This window comes from Chiloscyllium plagiosum, unplaced genomic scaffold (assembly GCF_037043375.1).
Source record: "Chiloscyllium plagiosum isolate Xiang-an unplaced genomic scaffold, Cpla_swu_hap1 HiC_scaffold_3, whole genome shotgun sequence".
NCBI classification, from domain to species: Eukaryota; Metazoa; Chordata; class Chondrichthyes; order Orectolobiformes; family Hemiscylliidae; genus Chiloscyllium; species Chiloscyllium plagiosum.
This window is the reverse complement of record NW_028270141.1, coordinates 86,745,205-86,768,364: the sequence shown is the minus strand read 5'-3', so window position 1 is coordinate 86,768,364 and position 23,160 is coordinate 86,745,205. Positions and strand designations below refer to the sequence as shown.

The 23,160-nt window shown below is 36.5% G+C and overlaps 2 protein-coding genes across 5 annotated transcripts in view; one reads left to right on the top strand and one right to left on the bottom strand.

Annotated features, from left to right (window-relative positions):
• Nucleotides 1-5,734, top strand: part of esco2 (establishment of sister chromatid cohesion N-acetyltransferase 2) — a 46,704-nt gene extending 40,970 nt beyond the window's left edge. For both annotated transcript variants that reach the window (XM_087981371.1, XM_087981366.1), the window contains 5 exons: nucleotides 387-518; nucleotides 2,765-2,854; nucleotides 3,492-3,635; nucleotides 4,548-4,732; nucleotides 4,825-5,734. In XM_087981371.1, coding sequence (XP_087837497.1) covers nucleotides 387-518; nucleotides 2,765-2,854; nucleotides 3,492-3,635; nucleotides 4,548-4,732; nucleotides 4,825-4,957 — 684 coding nt within the window. In that variant the 3' untranslated portion in view covers nucleotides 4,958-5,734. The remainder of the gene's footprint in view (nucleotides 1-386; nucleotides 519-2,764; nucleotides 2,855-3,491; nucleotides 3,636-4,547; nucleotides 4,733-4,824) is intronic.
• Nucleotides 5,735-5,939: 205 nt separating this feature from the next.
• Nucleotides 5,940-23,160, bottom strand: part of pbk (PDZ binding kinase) — a 55,974-nt gene continuing 38,753 nt past the window's right edge. For all 3 annotated transcript variants that reach the window (XM_087981388.1, XM_087981379.1, XM_087981382.1), the window contains exons 3-9: nucleotides 22,499-22,616; nucleotides 21,282-21,381; nucleotides 19,934-20,076; nucleotides 18,800-18,969; nucleotides 13,944-14,073; nucleotides 9,403-9,564; nucleotides 5,940-6,689 (exon numbers count right to left, since the gene is read on the bottom strand). In XM_087981388.1, the coding sequence (XP_087837514.1) occupies nucleotides 6,466-6,689; nucleotides 9,403-9,564; nucleotides 13,944-14,073; nucleotides 18,800-18,969; nucleotides 19,934-20,076; nucleotides 21,282-21,381; nucleotides 22,499-22,568 (999 nt within the window). In that variant the 5' untranslated portion in view covers nucleotides 22,569-22,616 and the 3' untranslated portion in view covers nucleotides 5,940-6,465. The remainder of the gene's footprint in view (nucleotides 6,690-9,402; nucleotides 9,565-13,943; nucleotides 14,074-18,799; nucleotides 18,970-19,933; nucleotides 20,077-21,281; nucleotides 21,382-22,498; nucleotides 22,617-23,160) is intronic.

Genomic DNA, 23,160 nt, shown 5'->3' with positions numbered 1-23,160 from the left:
CTTTGTTCAGATGAGACTTTAAACTGACTTTACAAATGTAAAAGTTTCCATGACTGTATTGTTACTGGAAAAGTTAATCTCATTGCTGTTTGTGTAACCTTGCTGTGTGTGAATTGACTGCTATTTTGACTGAAAATATTTGCTAAGTATTTCATGGCAAAGTATATCCTGACAGCATGAAAGTTGTTGTATAAATTAAGACCCATCTTTTATGAACTTCTAAGCTTATTTTCCTAAAATATTTGTAGGAAATAAACAAGAGAGATGCTAAGGCCATTACAAACTGAAGCATTTTAAATAATTTCAAAGCTTTAATAACGTTAATGACTACATGTACTGTTACCTTTGGCAGATGTATTGATTTTCTTACTTTTGCTATTTTGCAGGATGCAGGTCAGAAGCATTTTGGAGCTGTCATGTGCAGGTCCTGTGGAATGATTTATACAGCATCCAATCCTGAGGATGAAGCACAGCATATTCAATATCACCAAAGATTCCTAGAAGGGCTCCGTTATGTGGTATGAAAGGTTTTTAATTAATTTTTTATATGCAATCTTCTCCAAATTCAAGGTTCCAAATTCCTTGATTTTGTTTGTATACATTATAAACATTTCACTGATTTTATGTGATGTTAAGAATAAGTATAGTCTTTAGTATAAATGGGTTTAGTTGGATAAATACCAAGATTTGCAAACAATATCTCGTTCCCAGTTTAATTTTGTACATTTTGTCCCTAATCCAATAAATTCCCATGTATATACATTTTATTAAGGAAACTGCTTGTGCAAATTTGTCGCTAGTAGCTCCATTTGATGAAGGGTATTTTTACAGCCTTACCAACTTTTCAAGACGATTGGATGTCTGGAAGCATTATACAGCCAACTACATACTTTTAAGTATAGTCACTTTTATAATGTTACAGCTGCCAATTTGCAAACAGCAATCTCTGGGGAGAAATGAGTTGTAATAAACAGATTGTCTGCTTTTTTATAATATTAGTTAAAGGATAAATGTTAAGCAGAACAACAAAGATAACTTCTGATGAAGGGCTTATGCCCGAAACATCGATTCTCCTACTTCTCGGACGCTGCCTGACCTGCTGTGCTTTTCCAGCTACACACTCTACTCTGATCTCCAGCATCTGCAGTCCTCACTTTCTCCAAACAAGGATAACTCACCTGGCTTTTTCTTAAAATGGTCGCAGAAGATACTTTATACACTTTTGTTTTATTCATTCTTGGGAATTGGGTGTTACTGGCTAGGCCACCATGTATTGCCTATCCCTAGTTGCCTTTGAGGTGAAGTAAGGTGTCTCCTTGAACAACTGCATTCCATTTGGCAGACCTAGGTTAGTTTAAAAACATTGAGTGAGTGAATCTGGAAGGTTGTAAAAGTCCATTTACTTCCGATTTAAGTCATCTAATCTAATCTAAAAAAAATTGTTAATGAGAGATAATTAATCTAGGCATCAGTTTGAGGCCTGCAGGCTATGTTGTAGTAGAGATGGGCGAAGCTTAGGAAAATATTCAGGATTTAATTTATCTGGATGTTTGCTGAGAGAGTTAGCTGCAGATTAGAACTGCTATGTGTAGTTTACAGTCCACTGACAGAAGATTGCCAAGTAAGTGATAGTTAGCTAGGCCTACATTAAGCAGTTTTTTTAAAAAAGAAACACTAGGTTCTTTGTTCATAGCATGGAATATTAGTGGGACTTTGAATCTTGAGGGAGAAAAGAATCAAGAATGTCTCAAGCTTCAAAAATAGGTAATCTGTCTTATTATAAAACAAAAGTAAACAGTCAAATTAGATTGGAAGCAACATTATTTTTCTTATTATTGTTGCTGTACAAACCTCTGAGGTCTGTGCGTGGATTTCCTTAATTAATGTTGATCGATGTTCATGGGCCTACCCAGAAGCTATGCAGCTTGGAGAGCAAATTGATTAGAAATATTGAAAATTAACCAGAATGTTGGATTGGGGTGTCCACTGCGAAGAGATGGTATTGAGCATTTTACCTCTTGAAACAAGCTGGAGCTGAGGGCATTCTCCAGAGGACTGATATGCACCTATAGCAGTCACGACAGAAATAATTAACTTTAAGATCAATGTGCCTTTGTAAGAAAATTCTTATTACATAGTTATAATCCATGTTTGTAGGTTAATTATTTATTTCGTGCAGTTCCTTCAATGTACATTTTGCCACAAGACTGTACTTAGTTAAACAAAAAGGTTTTATTGGTTAAAATTAGGTTTTTAGATTTCTCTTTAAATGTTAATGATTCCTCACTCGCCACTAAGGGCTTCCCTTGGCGCCAAGGTGGAACTGTTCGCACAACACCTCACTTCCACCTCTGCAAAAATTCAGACCACTCAGAAGCAAACAACTAGGTGGCAGGGAAGTCAGCCATTGAATTCTGCATGCCCACTGCCTTCAAGTCCACTAGCACAAGAGTCTAAAACCAGCCCTGAAATGCATTTGCAGTCTTGATGAAGGTGAGGTTCATTGTGCATGAAATTGAGATCCGTTTTGGTGTATTATTTCCACTGTCAAATGGCATACAAATGTTTACTAACCAATCATGAAGCCGGACCATTAGCTGACATATTAGAGTGCCGGCAAGGTAAACAAACATAAATTTATACTTGCAGGGAAGGTTGAAAATTTCAGCAGAATGACGAAAGGACTATGCCACAATGATACTTTTCATTCTTTTGAATTATTGAAATTGCATTGTTGTAAAAAATACTTCTATTCAACATACAGGGATGGAAGAAAGAGCGTGTGGTGGCAGAATATCTAGATGGAAAAATTATATTGATTCTGCCAGATGACCCCAAGTATGCGCTTAAAAAGGTAAGAAAAAGCATGTATTGATAAACTTTCTCCCAAAGTCTGTAGTATATAAGTTATTGATTAAATTTTCAATCTTGAATGAAATGTTCAATAGAATAACTTAATTTACTGAATTCAATTTTTAAAGTACTTTAATGTTTTAAATTTTAATTTAGATTTTTGAATATTTCAGTAAGCGAGGTGAGATTTCATGCAAGTTTTTGAGATTGCTGCCTATACGAACAGAAGAGGGATGAAATATTTCAGGAGGAAAGCAGCACAAATAGCTGCATGGATGTTCTTTTTAAAGACAAATGTAAATGCACTGTGCACATTTGGTACTGGACGGGACACAAATAAGAATTGAGCAAGTAGTTATATATTTGAGGAGTCTGGAGTTGTTCTTGGTCACCAGGATGATGTCAGAGAAGTTGGTTTTAAAGAACGTGGAACAGTGAAATCTAACATTATCAAACCAGCTCTGATGACTGACTGAACTGATTCTGTGCTTGGTAACATCAAGTTATTTCAGAGAAGAAACATGGAAGTGTACTGCCATAACAAAACAAGTAGATGACTATCTGCTCAAAATAGGCATCAAGGACAGAAATTAAAGAATATATTTTTGTTGTGATTTTCCATAATTTTTTTTCAATAGGTAGAGGAAGTGCGAGAATTGGTTGATAATGAACTGGGATTTCAGCAAGCTACATTAAGCTATCCAGAACGAAGTAAAACCTACATATTTGTCTCAAATGAGAAGAGGATTGTTGGCTGCCTTATCACAGAATCTATCAAACAGGTAAGGAATTTCTTTGATGTACACGCAACCAAGATGCTTTACATGTTTATAAAGGTTAGTGCTCCTGGATCATGAAATAAAATCTATTATTTGCATTTATGTCACTGGCACAAAGTTTTGTTAAACCAACAGCTAAATAAGGTTAGATTAAAGCAGAAATCACCTTCTTCAAGCTATTTGCTAAAATCTGAAAGACCGTGTTTGGTCTATTTCAACCAAAGTAACTTCAACTCCCATATTATTGATAAGAAAGCAAAGTAAACATTGGCTTTGCCAGCAATGCTAACATCCCAGAATCAGATATATATGTAAAAGTTAAATTTTAATATTTTTGCTGTTTCCCAGCAAAATCATCTTGTATGATTTCAGTCACTCCTTCATATGAGTTTTGTTCAAGTCCAGATAGCTTTGAAGTCTGCCTTGACCCTAAAGTATACTTTTATGTATTCAGTTCTACTTTTCACATCTCATCATGATTCATGCCTTTTTGCAGCATCCTATAATTTATCCCCTCACAATGGAGAGTGGACAGCAGAGACTTATAAAATCAGAGTTAACAGTTTGAATCCAGTATGATTACTTTAGAAGAGTTGTACCAGACTACATGTTAACTCTGTTTCTTCCTCCTCAGATGCTGCCAGACCTGCTGAGTTTCTCCAGCATTTGTTTCAGATTTCCAACAGCCAAAGTATTTCGGTTTCTTTACAAAAATAGTTGGTCAGCACAAGGTAACAGTAACAAAGGGAAAATCTGAAGGATTCTATTAATGATTCTACAGTCAGCTGTTATAGCTAATTTTAAATATATTGATTACTTAGCTCCTTTGCAGAGGATCTTGCTGGAACCTTTAGTTCAATTTTAAATTTGTTTTGAAGCATTTTGTTCTTTAATTTTCTTGGATAACCTCTGCAGGCCTTTCGGGTGCTATCTGAACCTACTGATCAGAAAAATACAGAAAACAGTCACCTATTGGAACATCATCGTGCCTGGAGATGTTCTACAGTGCCAGAAGAGGCTATTTGTGGCATAAGCAGAATCTGGGTCTTCAGTTTTATGCGGAGAAAACAAATTGCCAGTAGAATGGTGGATATTGTTCGGTAATTTTTTTTTAATATTTCCTTATTCCGGTTAATAAAATGCATTTGGGATTTTATATAATTGAATTTAATGTACTTTATCTCTTTTTCAGGAAGACATTCATGTATGGAACTTGCCTGAATAAAAATGAGATCGCCTTCTCTGATCCAACACCATCAGGCAAGCTGTTTGCATCTAAATACTGTGAAACCCCAAATTTCCTGGTTTATAACTTTATTGGTTAACCTGAATTTTTTGACTCTAACCACTTACCAATTAGTACAACATTTGGCAGGGTAAGGAAGACTCTTTGTATAGTATAAACTAACCTCTGAATACAGGTCCAGTATCCCAAATCTGCAATTGTCCAGAAACCAAATATTCTCTCGCCCCCTCAACATTTATGTAACTTATAATACAAGCCACAAATACAAATTGGCATTCAGCAATTTTAAATGGACTATGCTTTTCAGGATCCACCTCATTGTGACACTGGATTGTTGACTTAAAATGCATTGACTAAGTTTGTTTGGGTTTCTACATGTCAGATAACAGGTAATTAAAAATTCAGGAAATTTGGCACAGCCTCAGTCCCCAGAACTTGATGTTAAATTCATACTAGTCTGAATTGCTAGTATGTTTTGTACTGTTTGCAAAAACTCATTTGATCTAAAACCAATGTTAAGGGTTACTATGTTAATTATGTTGTTAAAATGGATTTGTGGAAACTTAATATTCTAAATGAAAAGGATTGATTGAGACATGTAAATATGCTTAATTTTATTGCTGTTCATCTTTGTCTGTTATTCTAGAAGCCTGTATTATAGGTAGTTTAAGAGTTCTCAAACACAACTTAGTTTAGAAAAGTGAAATGTCTACATAATAAGGTTATCACAGTTAGTGAATTTTAAATCTTATCTTGCTATGCTTATTTTAGCAGCTTTTGGCCCCTCCAAATATTTGATCCAACACTTAGTATCTATAGAAATTGCTCATTGTAATACAATAAAAAGTTGATTATACCTAATGTCCAGGTATTCATTATTCTCAGCTTTGATTGTCAAAAATCTTCACTTTTCATAGGGTACAATTTAATATTAATTTGAAAATTGCATGTAATGAATTCTGGTGATTGACCCCAGATTTCTGTTTCTTAACCTAAGTTCCCATCTTCACAATTATTCATAGTGTGGTTAGAGAATTAAAAAGCACAAAGCCAGTCACTAATTACAAAAGAACAGTTCAGTAACATGCATACCACTGGTAACAAATTAAGCTGATCTCTTATAACAAATATGAAAGGTAGAATACTACAGTATTTCACCAGTAAGTACAAATCTGGAGGCAGTGTAATAATGAATATTTGGAAGAATAGTTTTATTTTAATTAAAATGAGTCACACGATTGAAATTGCTTTAATTCTGTTTAAGCAATATTAAAACTGCCACATTCTCATTCTCTAACATCAGAGTCAGTATCTTGTTATTGCGGAAACTTTATATTCATCAACAAAGAGTCCTGCAAGGCCAGGCCAGTCGTACGTTTCAACTAAGCCCCACATGGTATATTGAACAGGTCACACCTTGAATCGTAGGACATATACTGTAAATATGCTGCTCATGCATTTTATTCAGTTTAACTTGCAAAATATAAATGACAATGACATGAATTTTAAAAGTGGGTTAGTACAATACATTTTATACAAGTACATTCATAAAACAAAGACAGGTTGGACAAAAGATTTCATCGCACTTTATTTCTTTTCAGTTGCTTTCTCCAATTCCTCTACTATCTCTGCAGCTGAGGGACGTTTTTTAGGATTTTCATTTGTACAAACGACAAACAGTTCAACAACCTGCCTGTAAGAATCATCTAGTTCTTCCATGTTAAGTGCAGGTCTCGTTCCTAAAGCTGCATAATAAGCATCTTCATCAAAACTGTCATCATCAAAGCTGTCTTCATACTCATCTGCAGAGTCTAGAACAGAAGAACAAATCAAAAGTATTTAAATACAGTATAATTATCCAGGTATATTTCTTACAACCATTGGAACAAAGGACAATTTCATCTTGTCCCAATTTGTTGCACTTGGTGTTTTCAGACTTGCTGTGGGCTGTAATCTGAAACCCAGTAGTACTACACTGCTTCACAATGAGGGATAAAATGCAAGCATACATGTTCAGTAGGCATTCTAATAATTTTCAGGTATACTCCCTTTACCAATAAATACTAAAGATAGAACAGTGCCTACACACATACTTCCAACTATTAACCTTGACAGCTACCTGCATTAATATCACTAAAATGAACAAATTATTAAATTTATTTTTGGACATTGTACTTTCCCTTAGTGAAGTATTCCCCAGCCCAAGGGAGTATGTATACCCATTCACATTAAACACACACAAAACCCTATTGTTATGCTTGATGATTAACATTATTTAATATGCAAGTAGCAGTTAGGATCTTTCATGGTGGAAGCTCACAACACAAACCATGTCCCATGCCATCTTCAGTATACAAACATAACTTTTCTAGCAACATGAGATTTAGTAAACATAAGAAAAGTAAATGTAAACATACAAGGTGCAAATCAGTGATGGAATACTTCACACTTGCCTGCATGATTCTAGGTCCAACAAACACAAGAAACAGAACACCATTCAGGGCAAAATACCTGCTTATTACCATATCCACAAACATTCAGTGCTATCAAAACAGAGACTAAGGAGCAGTCCGGTGTATCATTGTGATTCCAGAGATTGTAATTACCATCAGGAAAAAATGCTTCCACCTGTCTTTAATAGGTGACCCTATTCTCAGAGTATGGCCCCCAGGTCTTTAGTCTCTCCCTAACACTTTCCACAGCTATACTGCCAAACCCCTTAAGAACCCTATACTTTTCAACAAGGACTCCTTTCATTCTTCTAAGCATCAATGAACTCGACCTCCCAAGAAAGTCCCTTCATAACAGAAGTGAACCTTCTCTGGACTACTTCCAATGCCTTTCTCTCTGCACATTCAACTCTTACTCTCAATGTTATCACTTCATTCTTATTGCACCTTCCCACTAGCACTGTCCCCAAATATCACCACATGGCATCAAATGTAAAATGCAACATTACCGAAATGGTGAGGTTGCAAAGCTGAGGTGCAGAAAGATCTGGATGAATGACAGAACATTCAAACACAGGTGCAGTAAGTAATTAGGAAAGGCAATAGAATGTTATGTCTTACTGCAAAGGGAATTAAATACAAGAAAATGAGGTTATGTTTCAGTTGTGCAGATGATAAAAATCACAGATGTAGAAGCAGGATTGGCCATTTGGTCAAGATATGGGATCCATAACTGCCTTGAACAATATTTCAACTGCGGTCTGACCAGAGACTTATACAGCTGTACATCCCTACCCACGTATTTTAGCTTTCTTCAAATGAATACTACCCCTGCATTTATTTTCCTAACTGCTAATGAACCTAAACAATAACTTTGAGAATCATGAACTATGGCTCCCAAGTCCCTTTACGTTTTGGAATTCAGAAAATTGTCTATGCCTATCTCCTTCGTACCAAAGTGCAAAACCTCACACTTTCCCACATTGTATTCCATTTGCCAGTTCTTTGCCTACACTCCTAACCTGTCCAAGTTTTCAACAGCCTTCCCACTTTCTCAACACATGTCCCTAGCTTTGTGTCATCTCCAACAATGCCCTCATATTCTTCATCCAGTTTGTTAATGTATAACGTGAATAGTTGTGGTACCAAACACTAACCCCCTTTGGGACTCCAATAATCACTAGCTGCCATTCTGAAAAATACCACTTAAACCCAATTTTCTGCCTTATGCCAGTCAGCCCCAATCCTCTATATCACCTTGCCCTATGCACCATGGGCTCTTATTTAGCAGACACTAGTACACCACCTTGTCAAAGGCCTTCTGAAAATCCTAGTAGATCCAGGCACTAGTGAGACCAGATCTGGAGTTCTGTGTGTAGTACTGATCACCATACTTACAAAAGGATGTCAATGCATCAGAAGCAATTCAGAGGAGGTTTACCAATCTAATACCTGGAACAAGCAGATTGTGTTGAGCAAAGGCTTGACAGATTTAAGCTAATATCCTCTGGAAGAATTGGAGGTGATGTAATTGAAACTAAAAAGATCCAGAAGAAACTTGACTGGACATATATGGAAAGGATGTTACTCTCGGGGGAGAATCTAAAACTAGGGTTCATACTTTAAATACAAAGAGTCGCCTATTCAAGAGAGAAAGAATTTTTCTGGAATTCCGTTCCTCAAATGTATAATCTTTAAATATGTTTAAGGGAGTGGTGATTACCAAGGGTTGAAAGATTACTGGAACTATGCAAAGTTGTCAAGTCAAGGTTGAAAGGAGATCAGCCGTGATCATATTGAAAGATTGAGCAGGCTTGAAGGGCTGAGTGACCAGTTCATTTTTCGTTCATATATACATACAGTTTAGCTGTTGGTCATGATATTGATATGGTTAATTCACAAGTCCCAATGGATGGAACACAGGGAATAATAGAAATAGTCCATGATTTTCTGTCCATTCAGTTTAATAAATGAAAAGTCACAGAAAACTATATATACTAATTCTCAGATCCATTCAGTGAAATAGCCACATCATTAAAGAATTATATGGAAATCCAGAAAAGTGCAAGCTTACCTTCAGAAATATTTATATGAGGCATAGAAAGAGTCATCATTTCCCATAAGGTAAGGCCATAGGCGAAGATGTCTGATTTGTCTGTAATTAGGCCATTTTCTTCCAGAGCTTCCTTTGGTTTCCATGGTTCAGTTCCAATGTATGATGTTTTAGGATCACTTACTGGAAAATAAATCTTAAAATTACACTGTGGATGCGGAAATTATATAAATCTTTACCTTAAAACTGTTAGCAACACTTTAAAGGAGGCGTTCCAGCACCAGAGCCTGACAGAAGGAACATCAATCAAGGCTTATCCCATATTAACAGGACTGAGTGGAGTAAAAACTGAAAAATGGAATGAGGGGGAAACACTAAAAACAAAGTTAACACCTTAGAAAATAAGTGTTTGGAACACCTTTGAGCTAAAGAATAACAGTAGGATGTGGGCATACACTAAACGTGATCAAATGCATGGAATAGCCTCAAAAATAGAAATTGCTGACAAAGCTCAGCAGGTCTGGCAACATTGGTGGAGAGAGATCAGAGTTAGCATTTTGGGTAAAGTGACCCTCAGAACACCTTACACTACTTTTACACTACAGTTCTGATGAAGAGTCAATCGACCCAAAATGCTAACTCCGATTTCTCTTCACAGCTGCTGCCAGATCTCCTGAGCTTTTCCGGCAATTTGTATTTTTGTCACCGATTTACAGCATTCACAGTTCTTAGAATGGATTGGGTATAGTGGAGACAACACTTGTGAGACAGTAAAGAGATAGCTAATTAGGTGGAACTAAGCTAAGTTTTCTTGTGCACAAGCAGTCTTTTTCCCCTTTAGCCTATTCTCATGGTTGGGGATATCCTCAACATTTTAGCACTTCAGATGAACTATAAACTGAATATGCATTTGTATTTAAGCCAACTTAAAACAAACACTCTACAGACCAAAAACAATAACAGATGACAGAACATTCCTTTCTACTAAGTCAATATATTTTGAAACCGGAGAAGAGCAAAATTATGTTCAAAACAAATCCTGCTTCAGGAACCCCGCTAATGACTAACACTCACAAAAGATGGTCAATCTGTCCAAGCTTTTTTATTATTAGGCAGAATAAACTTTAAAAGTGACATAAATAGCAGTTTCCAAAGATTGACAGCATTCAAGCACAATATTGAGCATGAAATCCTAAACACATCAGCTCTTTTCTTTACAAGATCTATTAATTTTGAAATTAATTGCAAATACTAGGAACTCCCTCAAGTCCAAACTGTTCAAAATATGCCTTGGTCTTCATGGATAATGAAGATAACTAAATAATATCAGAGTTGAAGAACAGCAACAATGGATGTAGGTTTGCTTGCTGAGCTGGAAGGTTCATTTTCAGATGTTTTGTCACCATACTTCAAAGTGGTGTCTTTCCTGGTATCAGATAGCCCACAAACCGACCAACACACTAAACCAGCAGCTAATGAACTTGAAAGACCCTACACAGACAATAAGCAAAACTAATGTCATTTACAAAATACCGTGCAAGAACTGTAACAAACACTACATTGGACAAACAGACAGAAAACTAGCCACCAGGATACATGAACATCAACTAGCCACAAAATGACATGACCCTCTCTCACTAGTATCCTTACATTTGGATGAGGAAGGACACACCAAACAGAGACATGCACGAGAATTCCTAGAAGCATGGTATTCCAACTGGAACTCTAACAACAAACACATTGATTTGGATCCCATCTTGGGGCGGGGCGGCACGGTGGCTCAGTGATTAGCATTGCTGCCTCACAGCGCCAGGGACCCGGGTTTGATTCCAGCCTCGGGCGACTGTGTGGAGTTTGCACATTCTCCCCATGTCTACGTGGGTTTCCTCCGGTGTTCTCCCACAGTCCAAAGATGTACGGGTTAGGTGAATTGGTCATGCTAGATTGCCCATAGAGGTAGGTGCATAAGTTAGGGGGAATGGGTCTGGGTGGGTTACTCTTCGGAGGGTTAGTGTGGACTAGTTGGGCCGAAGGGCCTGTTTCCACACTGTAGGGAATCTAATCTAATCTAAAAAAGAACAGGAAATGACATCAGCAACGCAAGGAAACCCAAACATATAAATATAAAGCAGGAAACACCAGCAGTGCTTCGTCCGGAGGCTCACTGAAGATGTTACCTTGTATGGTGACGAAACACCAGAAAATGAACCATCCAGCTCAGCAAGCAAACCTACATCCAGAACCTAAACCTGAGCTTAAATATCTTAAAACTTAATATCAATAATTTAATACAATTTACATGCAGTGTACTGTTCCTGCAAGCACCATAAAATCAAAATGGTTTGATCAAAGAACAAAGAAAATTTACAGTGCAGGAACAGGCCCTTCGGCCCTCCAAGCCTGAGCCGATCCAAATCCACTGTCTAAACCCGTCGCCCAATTCCTAAGCATCTGTGTGCCTCTGCTCTGTCATGCATCTGTCCAGCGCATCTTACATGAATCTACCGTGCCTGTGTCTACTACCTCTGCTGGCAACGCGTTCCAGGCACCTACCACCCTCTGTGGAAAGTACTTGCCACGTGTATCTCCCTTAAACTTTTCACCTCTCATCTTGAAAGCGTGACCTCTCATGGAAAAAGCTTATCTCTACTTATCCTGTCTATACCCTTCATGATTTTGTAGACATCAATCAGGTCCCCCCTCAATCACCTTTTTTCTAACGAAAAGAATCCTAACTGACTCAACCTATCTTCATAGCTAGCACCTTCTATACCAGGCAACATCCTCGTAAACCTCTGCACTCTCTTAAAAACGTCCACATCCTTTTGGTAATGTGGCGACCAGAACTGAACACAGTATTCTAAATGTGGCCGAACTAATATCTTGTACAATTTTAACATGACCTGCCAGCTCTTATACTCAATACCCCATCTGTTGAAAGCAAGCATACCATGTGCCTTCTTGATCACTATATCCACCTGTGCAGCAAGGTACAATGGACCTGAACTCCCAAATCTCTATGCTCATCAACTTTTCCCAAGGCTCTTCCGTTTACTATGTAATTTGCTCCAGAATTAGACTTCCCAAAATGCATCACCTCACATTTGCCTGGATTGAACTCCATCTGCCACTTCTCCGTTCAACTCTCCATCTATCTATATTCTCCTGTATTCTTTGACAGTCCCCTATGCTTTCTGCTACTTCACCAATCTTCGTGTCATCTGCAAACCTGCTAATCATACCAACAGTGCCCTCTTCCAGATCATTTATGTATATCACAAACAACAATGGCCCAAACACTGACCCCTGTGGAATACCACTGGTCACCTTTCTCCATTTCGAGAAACTCCCTTCAAATATTACTCTGTCTCCTGTTACTCAACCAGTTCTTTATTCACCTAGCTAGAATACCCTGCACACCATGTGACTTCACTTTCAATTATGTGAAAATATGTGATTGCATTGAGAACACAAAATTTGAAAAAAGGAGAAAAGATGCAACTAGACAAGTATTAAAATTTGCCACATTTAACAAAAATGTCATTGTGATGAAAAACTCCTGATAAATCATTTTATTAATGATATTAACTTGTGTCATTGGATGGATGGATTGATTCACTGATTTAGAATATTATTGACTGAAAGTGATCTTTCAAACCAAAAGGACATGGTTACAGCAGCAGAAAAATATTGCATTTACAAAGATTGCAAGCTGCTTAAATGGAGTAACCAAATCTACAACACTTTTAAAGAGATGTCACATACCCAGTTTCCGGAGCAAAACATATTGGATTTGAATAGTCAAAGAAACTGTCTAGAGTATCACACCTTTGCTTTCCCTTTCTCCAAAATCTCTTTCAACCTACTGGAAGACCTCATCACCTCAGATTCTTGAAGGAAAAATTTGAATCAACATCACTATTCCCAGAGAGAATATGACCAGCCATACCTGATCAAGGGAGAACCTCCAGTACCAATAGCTTGTGTGGAAAGTGACTTTGGCTGCAGAGCAGCATTCAGACAATCTGAATAATTCTACTTTCTGAACGTAACTGTATTTGAACAACAACAGAGATTGCTGGAAAAGCTCAACAGGTCTGAGGAAGGGTCACCGGACCTGAAACATTAACTTTGATTTCTCTGCACAGGTGCCTCCAGACCTGTTGAACTTTTTCAGCAACCTCTTTTTGTTTCTGATTTACAGCATCCACAGTGCTTTCGGTTTTTCTTTTGTATCTGAACAAGGTTCTTTAAAAAAAAAGCAAATTTTACACCTTTGCCCTTGCAGAATATTGAAAGATTTTAAGCAGCACATTACACACCTTTTGTTAATTTTTACAACTCTGCACAATATGGTCTTTTACAGTAAAACTAATTCTTCACGTATTAATTCAAGGAGGCATGCAGTCTGGCTTTTAATACAGTCTAATATTTATAATTGGCAATATCAGCTGCCTTAAATTCATACACTGTTGTGGTAGTGGAGGAGTGGGACAAAAAAAATAATTAGTCCATCCTGCTAATTTATTTCTACCAATGTTGATAAGGGAACTGTCACATACCTTGCATGTTTTCATCTAATTTGAGTGAAACACCAACATCACAGATCTTAATGGTCTGAAAATCTCCTTTAATGACGATATTACAAGATTTGATATCTCCATGCAAGAGTCTTTTCTCATTATGCAGATACTGAAAGTTTCAAAAGTAAATAAGTATTTAAGAGTAATAATTCTGCAGAAATGCACTTATCAGTGTAAAAATGTAGTATTAAAATGTTGCTAGTGAAATAAAAACAGGCGGAGGTTGAGAATTCTCCATGAAGTAAACTACTTTTGAAACAAAACTTTTGATCTTGCTATTGAACACAGAAATCTCAATGTTTATTCTTTTTAAAATGAAGTATTTTAATAAATTACCAATATGCAAGGCTGTAGGAAGAAAGATGATGCAATATATTAACAAGAAAAAAATCAAAATTATTAAATGTTAACCTCATCTACCTCATGAAATGGGCAGACCTGCAAAGGTACCTGAACTAAACACACAGCAGCTGTATGACATAGCAGGCAATCATCTTGAAGTGGAGCAAAAGCACATTATTTTTGCAAGTTAAGTGGCTGTGTTAGAAAAATACATAAAATGAAAAATGCAGAACAAATGATAAATGGTAATGAAATGATTTGACAATAGCTACAATATTAGTAAAGGGAAGGGATGAGCAAGTTGAGTAATAATTTACAAAACAGATAATTAACTGGGAACTGCTCCTGGACATGTCAGCAGTATTTTTAAACTGGATTGGCAAAAGGTCATTGCGGAGAACACAAAAATGAATTAGGAAGCTAAAAATGAATGGATAACACTGACTTAAGACTAAACTGGAATTGCATGTTTCATAAACTAGTTTTAATCATTATATTATGATTGCAATATTTATAATGCCAGAGTCTGGTACAGAATTGTGAATTTTATGAAATCCAGTACTTTATCCATCATGAATCAGATATTTTATACTTCCCTATCAATCTGTTCAGAGATGTTATTCCAGATTTCCTGAGCTGTGGGAGACCTTAAACCGAGATCTTCTGGCTCAAAGATAGAGTCACTACCACTGTGACACAACAATCCTATAGACTTTTCAAATACCATCAGTAACATTTTGTCCATTAATCTAATTGAAGACATACTTTTATCTATGTCTTGACACTTTAATCAGCTTAGTCACGAAAGGATACATTAGTATAGCATTCATTTACTCAATTAATAACATCAGCAACCTTAATCCAAAAAAGGATTTTTATTTTAGAAAAGCAAGATTGTAACTGTAATTTAAGATGTATGATTTAAATACATTTTAATATCATTTATTTTGGATATATGAATATTGAGCCAGTGAGGTGTTTGAAGGCATTTTATGTTTAACTTACAAGTATTTCTACAGCTGGTGTTTTCTTTGAAAACAAACTATTAGAGACAATTCCTGAAGAATAACATGGTTTTGTTTACATTGAGAGAGTTTACAAGCAAATGAAGCAAAGAGTGTTGTGCACTAGTTTTTCAGATAGAAAGTTCTGGGTGTTTTTGTACTCAACAGAAACACACACACCTTGAGAGAGAGAAAAAAGTTTCAGTTTGGAGAAGTTTGCAGACATCATGGTGGAAGCTAGATGTGTAAAACAGTTGCTTCTGAGTTTTAAGACCGTTAAGAAATTGGTTACCTCAGTGCAAGGAGGCTAGTTTAAAACTTGCAGACCAAACCCTGAAAGGATTATTTAAGACTGAGGAAATCTAAATTGCACAAAGATGCAAGACTAACAGATTCTCAAGATAGGAATTGAACCCAAGTTAAACTAAGCTCCATAGATGTGAAACAGGAGAAAATTCTCTCTGGTGAGAATACTTTAAAAGGCTGTTGCAATTGATACTGTTACAGTTAATAGGATTGTATTTTATTGTCTATTAAATTTGTGTTATACCGAAATAGATTGGTTTATTCTGTTCTATCTTCACATCATTTGCATTAGAAAGCTTCTGTTTTATTATCAAACTCAAATGTACAGCATCGAATGTTTATGTTTCAGTGAAAGAGCACATTATCAAAACAAAGATAAAACCCTATCAAGCCAGGTTTTAATCTGGGATTGACTTACCTCGTAATAATATCAGCTGGTATTATAACAGCTAACATTAGCTAGTCCTTATTTTAAAAGATAAATTTGTTCTGAAAAATGGGTAAATTGGCTAAGACCTGATTTATTAGGTATGCACAAGTACCACACAGTGATAGTAGTGAGCCTTCCTGAATATTTATTTTAATAACTGCTTAAGTTTTAAAATAATCTGGAAAAACCAAGCATGTAATTTTGAACTAGAACAAGGGGATCAGACTAGCTACAGATGGCAGCATTTCATCCCGTAAAACATAACTGCAGCAGCAGCTGGAGTTTTACAATAATTTTGCCATGGTGTGGACATTTATTTCTGGCAGCAGCTTTTCCATGAGCAAACTCATTGATTTCAACTGTTTAATTTCACCCCTCCTAAAACTTTGCACTTCCTTAAACTTTAATCTCTTGTGTATTCCTCACTGAACGATTGGCAGCCAGACATTCAGCTCTGATCAATAATTTCTCCTGATGTCTCTATTTTTGCCTGTGCAAATTGTGCCTTCAACATTGTTGTTCATCTGAACTTGAAAAATAATTTGATAAGTTACCACAGAATAGCGAAACAGAAGCCCATGACATTCAAGAGCATGGTGCATGAGTATAAAAGTGGGGAAGTGAGAAGTTGGAGAATAGCAGTGACAATTACTTTACAAGTTGGAAGGAGGTACATGACGACATATCCAAGGGATGCAGTTAACCTAACGTTCCACTTGATACACATTCAGTAACTGGCGCATAATTGCAAAGTTTGTTACTGCCATGAAACTTGGAAAGATTGTTAACAATGAGAAAAGGAATGAGCCTCAGAAGCACAGATTTATGAAACGGGCAAACACAGAAGTGTTAACAGCTTTTACGTAGTAAGTAAGGAGAAACGGTTTCCAGTGACAGCAGATGGGTAACTAAAGGCACACATTTAAGATAATTGGTGGTGTAATAAAGAAATAGTGTATTCCCAAATGCACTGTCCAAAAGGAAGTAGATTAAAAGATAAACTTTCAAAAGGAAATTGAGTAAGTATTTGAAAAGGAAAAAAAAATGCAACAGTATGATGAAAGAGTCGGCATTCAATAATGTAATATGGGAGGGCAGGGGGTTGTGGAAGAAACTATGTGGATTTACCATCGTAGTGAACCCTACACTTATGCAAGGTCTTGACATGTCACCTACAAACTGGTGCCGGGAACTGGCCACAAAATTATTCTCTCAAATAAATGCTCTAGTACTTTAACCAATACACTGGATGTGGGATGATAATGACTGGCAGCATTAATGAGCCTTTGTAAAACTAATCTAAAAAAAGTTGAAAAAGAGACAAACTCTCAACTATTTGGAGTTATACCTAATATAAAGGAAGAGATCTGTTACTGTTGGAAACCAATCATCTCAGCTCAATAAGATCACTGCAGAGGTTTCTCAGGGTAGTATCCCAGACAGAAATAGCTTCAAATTGCTTCATTGAATTTGGTCCTTAAGGTCAAAGCGGAGCTGTTAATTGCTGCCATGTTGCCAGTTCCAGTCCCAACTCTTTATAATGAAACAAATATTCCATACCCACTTGCATCAAAATCTGGACATTCAGGCTTGGAGTGACAGTTGGTCAATAACATTTATGCCATCTAAGTACAAGGCAATGACTATCCCAAACAAACGAAAAATATAACTATTTCCCCTCGATGTTCAACAATATAACCATGTCTATGTCCTCAATTATCCACACCCGGGGGAATCACCATTCATCTGAAAATTAACTGGACTAGCCAGATAAATAATGTGGCTACAAAAGCAGGTAATGGGCTATGAATTATCAACAAAATATCTTGCCTAAGACCCCTAAACCTGCACACCATCTACAAAACAACAAGTAAGCAATACAATTAAACACTCCACTCATCTCAAGGAGTGCGGCTTCAACATTTCTGATAGATGGAGTATTCCCATTTAACCACACAGAAGGAATATTAGAATTCAACAATAATTCTCAATTCACTATGAAACTTAAAGCCATACTGCACAAGAAAAGTATCAGTTTATTTGACACCAATACTTAAATTGGGACAAGACAACAAGCATAGGTTGGCCCTAAGGTTTGATTTCCCCAAAATAACTGATACCCCTATACATGGAAGGTCATTACCGTAAACACCTTCCACAGATTGTCGAGATCACAGCTAATTAATTTCCATTGTATATGCATAAAACTAAAAGATTTTAATTAGCCAGTTATAGCTGTATTTATTGCATCTCAGATCTTAAACCTTAGAATTAAATTTAACTATTTATGCAGTGTTTATTACAATAGCATTCATTACATAATTCCTCATTTGGTAGCGCCTGAATATAAACAGATGGAATATAGAGATTGAATATTCATTTGAAAGGTAACAAATCCTATGTTTCCTGACTTCCAGTTATCTTTGTTGACAGACTTTTAAAAATTATTTTCCAGCTGCAGTTTCCCTCTTCCTCTTTGCATCTTTTTTCTACTTCCCCTCCAGACCCTAAAATCCCTTCACATTTACTTTCTTCCTCCAAACCCCATACAATTATTTCTCCTATCCAGAACATCAATGTTACATCCCTGTCACTTGTTCAAAATTGTGGAATTTCTTCCCTAACATGATGTCACATAACTGTAGCAATTCAAAAAGGCAATTCATCATCTTCCCCAGAGAAAGTGGAACTGGGCAATAAATATTGGCCAAATACATTACTCATATATCTCAAATGAATATTTAACAAAATACCTTCAATCCATAAGCTACATGCAGAGCTACTTTCAGGATGGTAGAAGCAGGAAAAGGTTCTTTGCCATTTTCCTTCCTTTCTTCTATCAGATCATTCAAAGACTTTTCTCCTCCAAACTCCATAGCTAGACACTGAGTACCATCATTTGCTTTAGTAAAAGCTCTGTACCCTGCGGACAGAAGGTATCAAGTTAAAAGTGCTACAGTTTCTTAGAAGTGTAAAGATGAGACTAATCCTTACTTTAAAAAAATAAAACTGCAAGTTTACATCTGCAACCTCTCCATTAGTTGCCACAGTTTTTTTTAAAACTAGAATTTAGGTAAGATGGAGCTGTATAAAACAAGCAATGGGTTATCCATTCAAAAGCTAACATAACCATTGTTTGTACATAATAGTAACTGTGCTGAGGAAGAAATTCAGTGCCAGAGATATTTTTCAAACAGAAGTGAGTGTTTTATGGGAAAAGTTTCAATCAAGCCTTTCAAGAGCGAATTTGATAATTATCTCGAGAAAGAAATAAGAGGCTACAGGTAAAAAGCTGAGTAGTAGAATCAGGTGAACTACTCTTGCAGACAGCTGGCACACACATGACAGGCCAAATGGCTTTCCCGTGCCATAATTATTCAACAATTTCAAGTTGTTTGCGATGGCAGTGATAGAAGAATTTTAGCTGGATCAGAATTCCTTGCTTCTCTCTAGAATGAATTCGTTAACATCCATTTAACTACGTAAATTGGATCTCCAGTTAGAGTCTCATCCATAAGAAAAACAATAATATTTTGGACACTACAAAGTCTAATTTTTGTTAGTAGTCCAAGCATAGATGTGGAAGCACTTCACCCAATTAAAACTGTAGGCATCACATCAAATTGTAGGTGACAACCAGTTCAGATTCAGATTCAGATTCAATCAGGCCAGTGCTGTTTGATATAAATGGAGGAATGTACTTTGATATTATTTTGAGACAGACGTGTGAAAAGACAAGTACAATGTTCAATACTAAAGGGAACTATATAATTCAAATTTCTATGTGGTACAAATACTAGCGAGTGACTGTTGATTTAAAAAAAAATTACTTAGGTTCATATTGTGCTTTCTCAGATTTTTCTACATTAAACATTAAACAAACCTACCAACAATATTTGGATGCTCAATATCTTTCAGCAGTTTGGCTTCTTGCTGAAGTCGCTTTAAGTAAATATTTTGCTGCTCTGTATTACACTTGGCATTAATTTTTTTCACAGCCCATGGAGAACTTGATTTGCCTGTGGGGGATCTAAAAACAATATTTTTTGCAAAATAGCATGACTGCAATATCACTAAATTACATTATTGTACTCCAATTCAGTGATAATACTGGAGTCATGCAGGGACAAATCTTTTTCATGTTATGAATACCATATGTTTTCACAGGTTTAGTAGTTTCATAGAATCCCTACAGTACAAAGAGAGGCCATTCGGCTCATCAAGGCTGCAGTGACCCTCTGTAGAGCATTCCACCCTGCACCCTATCACCATAATCCCACATTTTACCACGGGTAATCTACCTAGTCTACACATCCTTGAACACTACGGGTCAATTTAGCATGGTTATAACCCGCACATCTTTGAATTGTGGGAGGAAACCAGAGCTGTGCAGATACAGGAAGAATGTGCAAACTCCACACAGACAGTCATCAACAGCTGGAATCGACACCTGGTCCCTAGCAATATGAGGCAGCAGCGTTAACCAATGAGCTGCCTCATGATGGGAAAAAAGTCATAGCACATCTTACGTTGCCAATACTTAATCAGGCAGTAATAGCCTCAACAGCTCCCAAATTGATTTTGGAAATCACAAATAGCAATAAAAAGATAACCAAGGTATTGAAAAAGAACAAACTATGTACCAGATTTTCATACTAAATAATGATATTTTATGTGAAGCTATCCAGGCTCACGGAATTAATAGAAAATTAGCCAAGCATCTCAAAATTTAAAAATACGATATGATCAACAAACAATACTCCATGTGAGGGTACAGTAACAAGTGACATTTTGCAAGGTTTGGAATTCTTTTTAAGCTATTCATAAAGCACCAAAGCAGTATCACTTAACTATGATCTAAGTCATTTGTAATAACTGCTCAGTAGTCAAACCATCAAAGCTGTAATTATATCAAATCTGGTTTGAGAAAGAATTCTTTTCAATATACATTTTGGACATTTTTTTTGTGCAATATAACTCAAAGAAAACAAAGAACAGGATCCTTAAGGACACAGTTGTCAAGACTTTCAGAAGTTCAACTACAAAAACTAAACTTGACAACATTGGGTCTACAAGAAACCAGGTTGCATGAATCTATTGTATGACCATAATAGTTATTTCTACTATTGGTGTCTGAATCATAAACTTGCATTTGGAGAATGCAATCAGATGTGAATCACAAGGAATAATGAGTTTAATTCAGTTCAAAAAATTTCACAAAATTCAATGACTAACCTTTTCATGAGGTAAACATTAACTCCAGTGCCATAGCCTAACTTCTTCATGAAGGGAGAAGCAGGAATGACCAAAGATTTATGATACTCATTCCAAGAACCTGTCAGTATTTCAAATAGAGATTATAAAGAGTTTATTTCATTTATGTATATCTGAGACCTTGTGCTGAAATTTCACATTTATTGTGCATTACTATAATATTTATCAAAAGCACATTTAATTGCAAGTGCCTATTAAGTACTTAAACTACTTTGCACCAACAAAATAAATCAAGAGTAATCTCTGAGAAGCACTTTGTAAATTCTGGAACTAATTGCTTTTGTTCAGCTACAGAAATTGACTACCAATTTAAAACATACCGAAAATAGCAACTCATGATAACTCAAATAATTCTCATGATTTGGAGATGCCGGTGTTGGACTGGGGTGTACAAAGTTAAAAATCACAACACCAGGTTATAGTCCAACAGGTTTAATTGGAAGCACACTAGTTTTCAGAGCGACGCTCCTTCATCCACTATCACCTGATGAAGGAGCGTCGCTCCGAAACCTAGCGTGCTTCCAATTAAACCTGTTGGACTATAACCTGGTGTTGTGTGATTTTTAACCAAATAATTCTCGACCTACTTTGGAAACTGCTTTAGTGAGTTGATTTCAGCCATAGAAAAACTAAAAGCTCAGTTTTATCACAATTTTAATAAGAATTTGAAAATGACTTCTAAATAGAACAGCTTTCATTTACGTAGAACATTTTAACCATGTCAGAACATCCAAAAAACAATTTACTCCCAGCTGTCTGTTTTAAGAAGTGTAGCTACTGCAGTAGTCAATTTGAACACTGAAAAGCTCTCAGACAGCATTGCAATACTGATGAGGGGCAAATACTGGCCAGGACAGCAGGGTTAAGTGCTCGATGCTGAAGATGTGCAATGAAATGGGGTCTTTTAGATCCACCTGAGAGCATCGATAAGACATCAATTAAGCACCTCCAACAATGCAGAACTGGCCTATAATTTTGTGCTCAAATGCATGAAAGAAATTTGAAACAACTAAATTCTGAGATAAGAGTGCTAATGGAACCACAGCTGACAACTTCAAAGTTAGATTGTACAGGATTACATAACTTACATATCACAGTCTTCTCTAGCTTGAGTGTCTTCAGAACTAGAGAGATAAATTTGACTAAATCCCACTTCACACAATTCAGTCAGCTCATACCTGATTGTTTCTTTTTACTTTCCTGCTCGCAAGGAGATTTGAAAAGGCAAGATTTATCCATATTTTCCATTCCCAACTAGAAGCTTCCCAAAAACAGGATTTGCACACCTTCAAAATACTTCAAAAGAAAAAGAATTTAGAAAGCTGTTTGCTACTGTTTGAAATTTCTAATAGTACAAAATCTGAATGAAGAAGTCACTGGGAATATCACTAGATAGGTTTGTCTTGCACTCTCCACCTCAACTTATCTCTTTGCCCTGCAAGAGTTGAAAATGACACTATAGGAGCAACATGACAAATAGGTCCTTGATGAAAGATAGGGGAGGGGGTATGTGTTCCTGATTTTTTTGGAGTGGGGGGGTATGTGTCTGAAAGATGGGACTAATGAACGTAAATAATTGAACAAGGTAGTGGGGAGGAATTTTGACGATAGTTGGTAGCACAGCATGGAAACAGACCCTTTGATCAACATGTCCATGCCGACCAGATATCGTAAACTAATCTAGTCCCATTTGTGAGCACTTGACTCAGATCCCTGTAAACCCTTCCTATTCATGTACCCTTTTAAATGCTGTAATTGTACCAGCCTCCACCACATCCTCTGGCACCTCATTCCATACATGCACCATCCTCTGTATGAAAAAGTTGCCCTTTGGATCCCT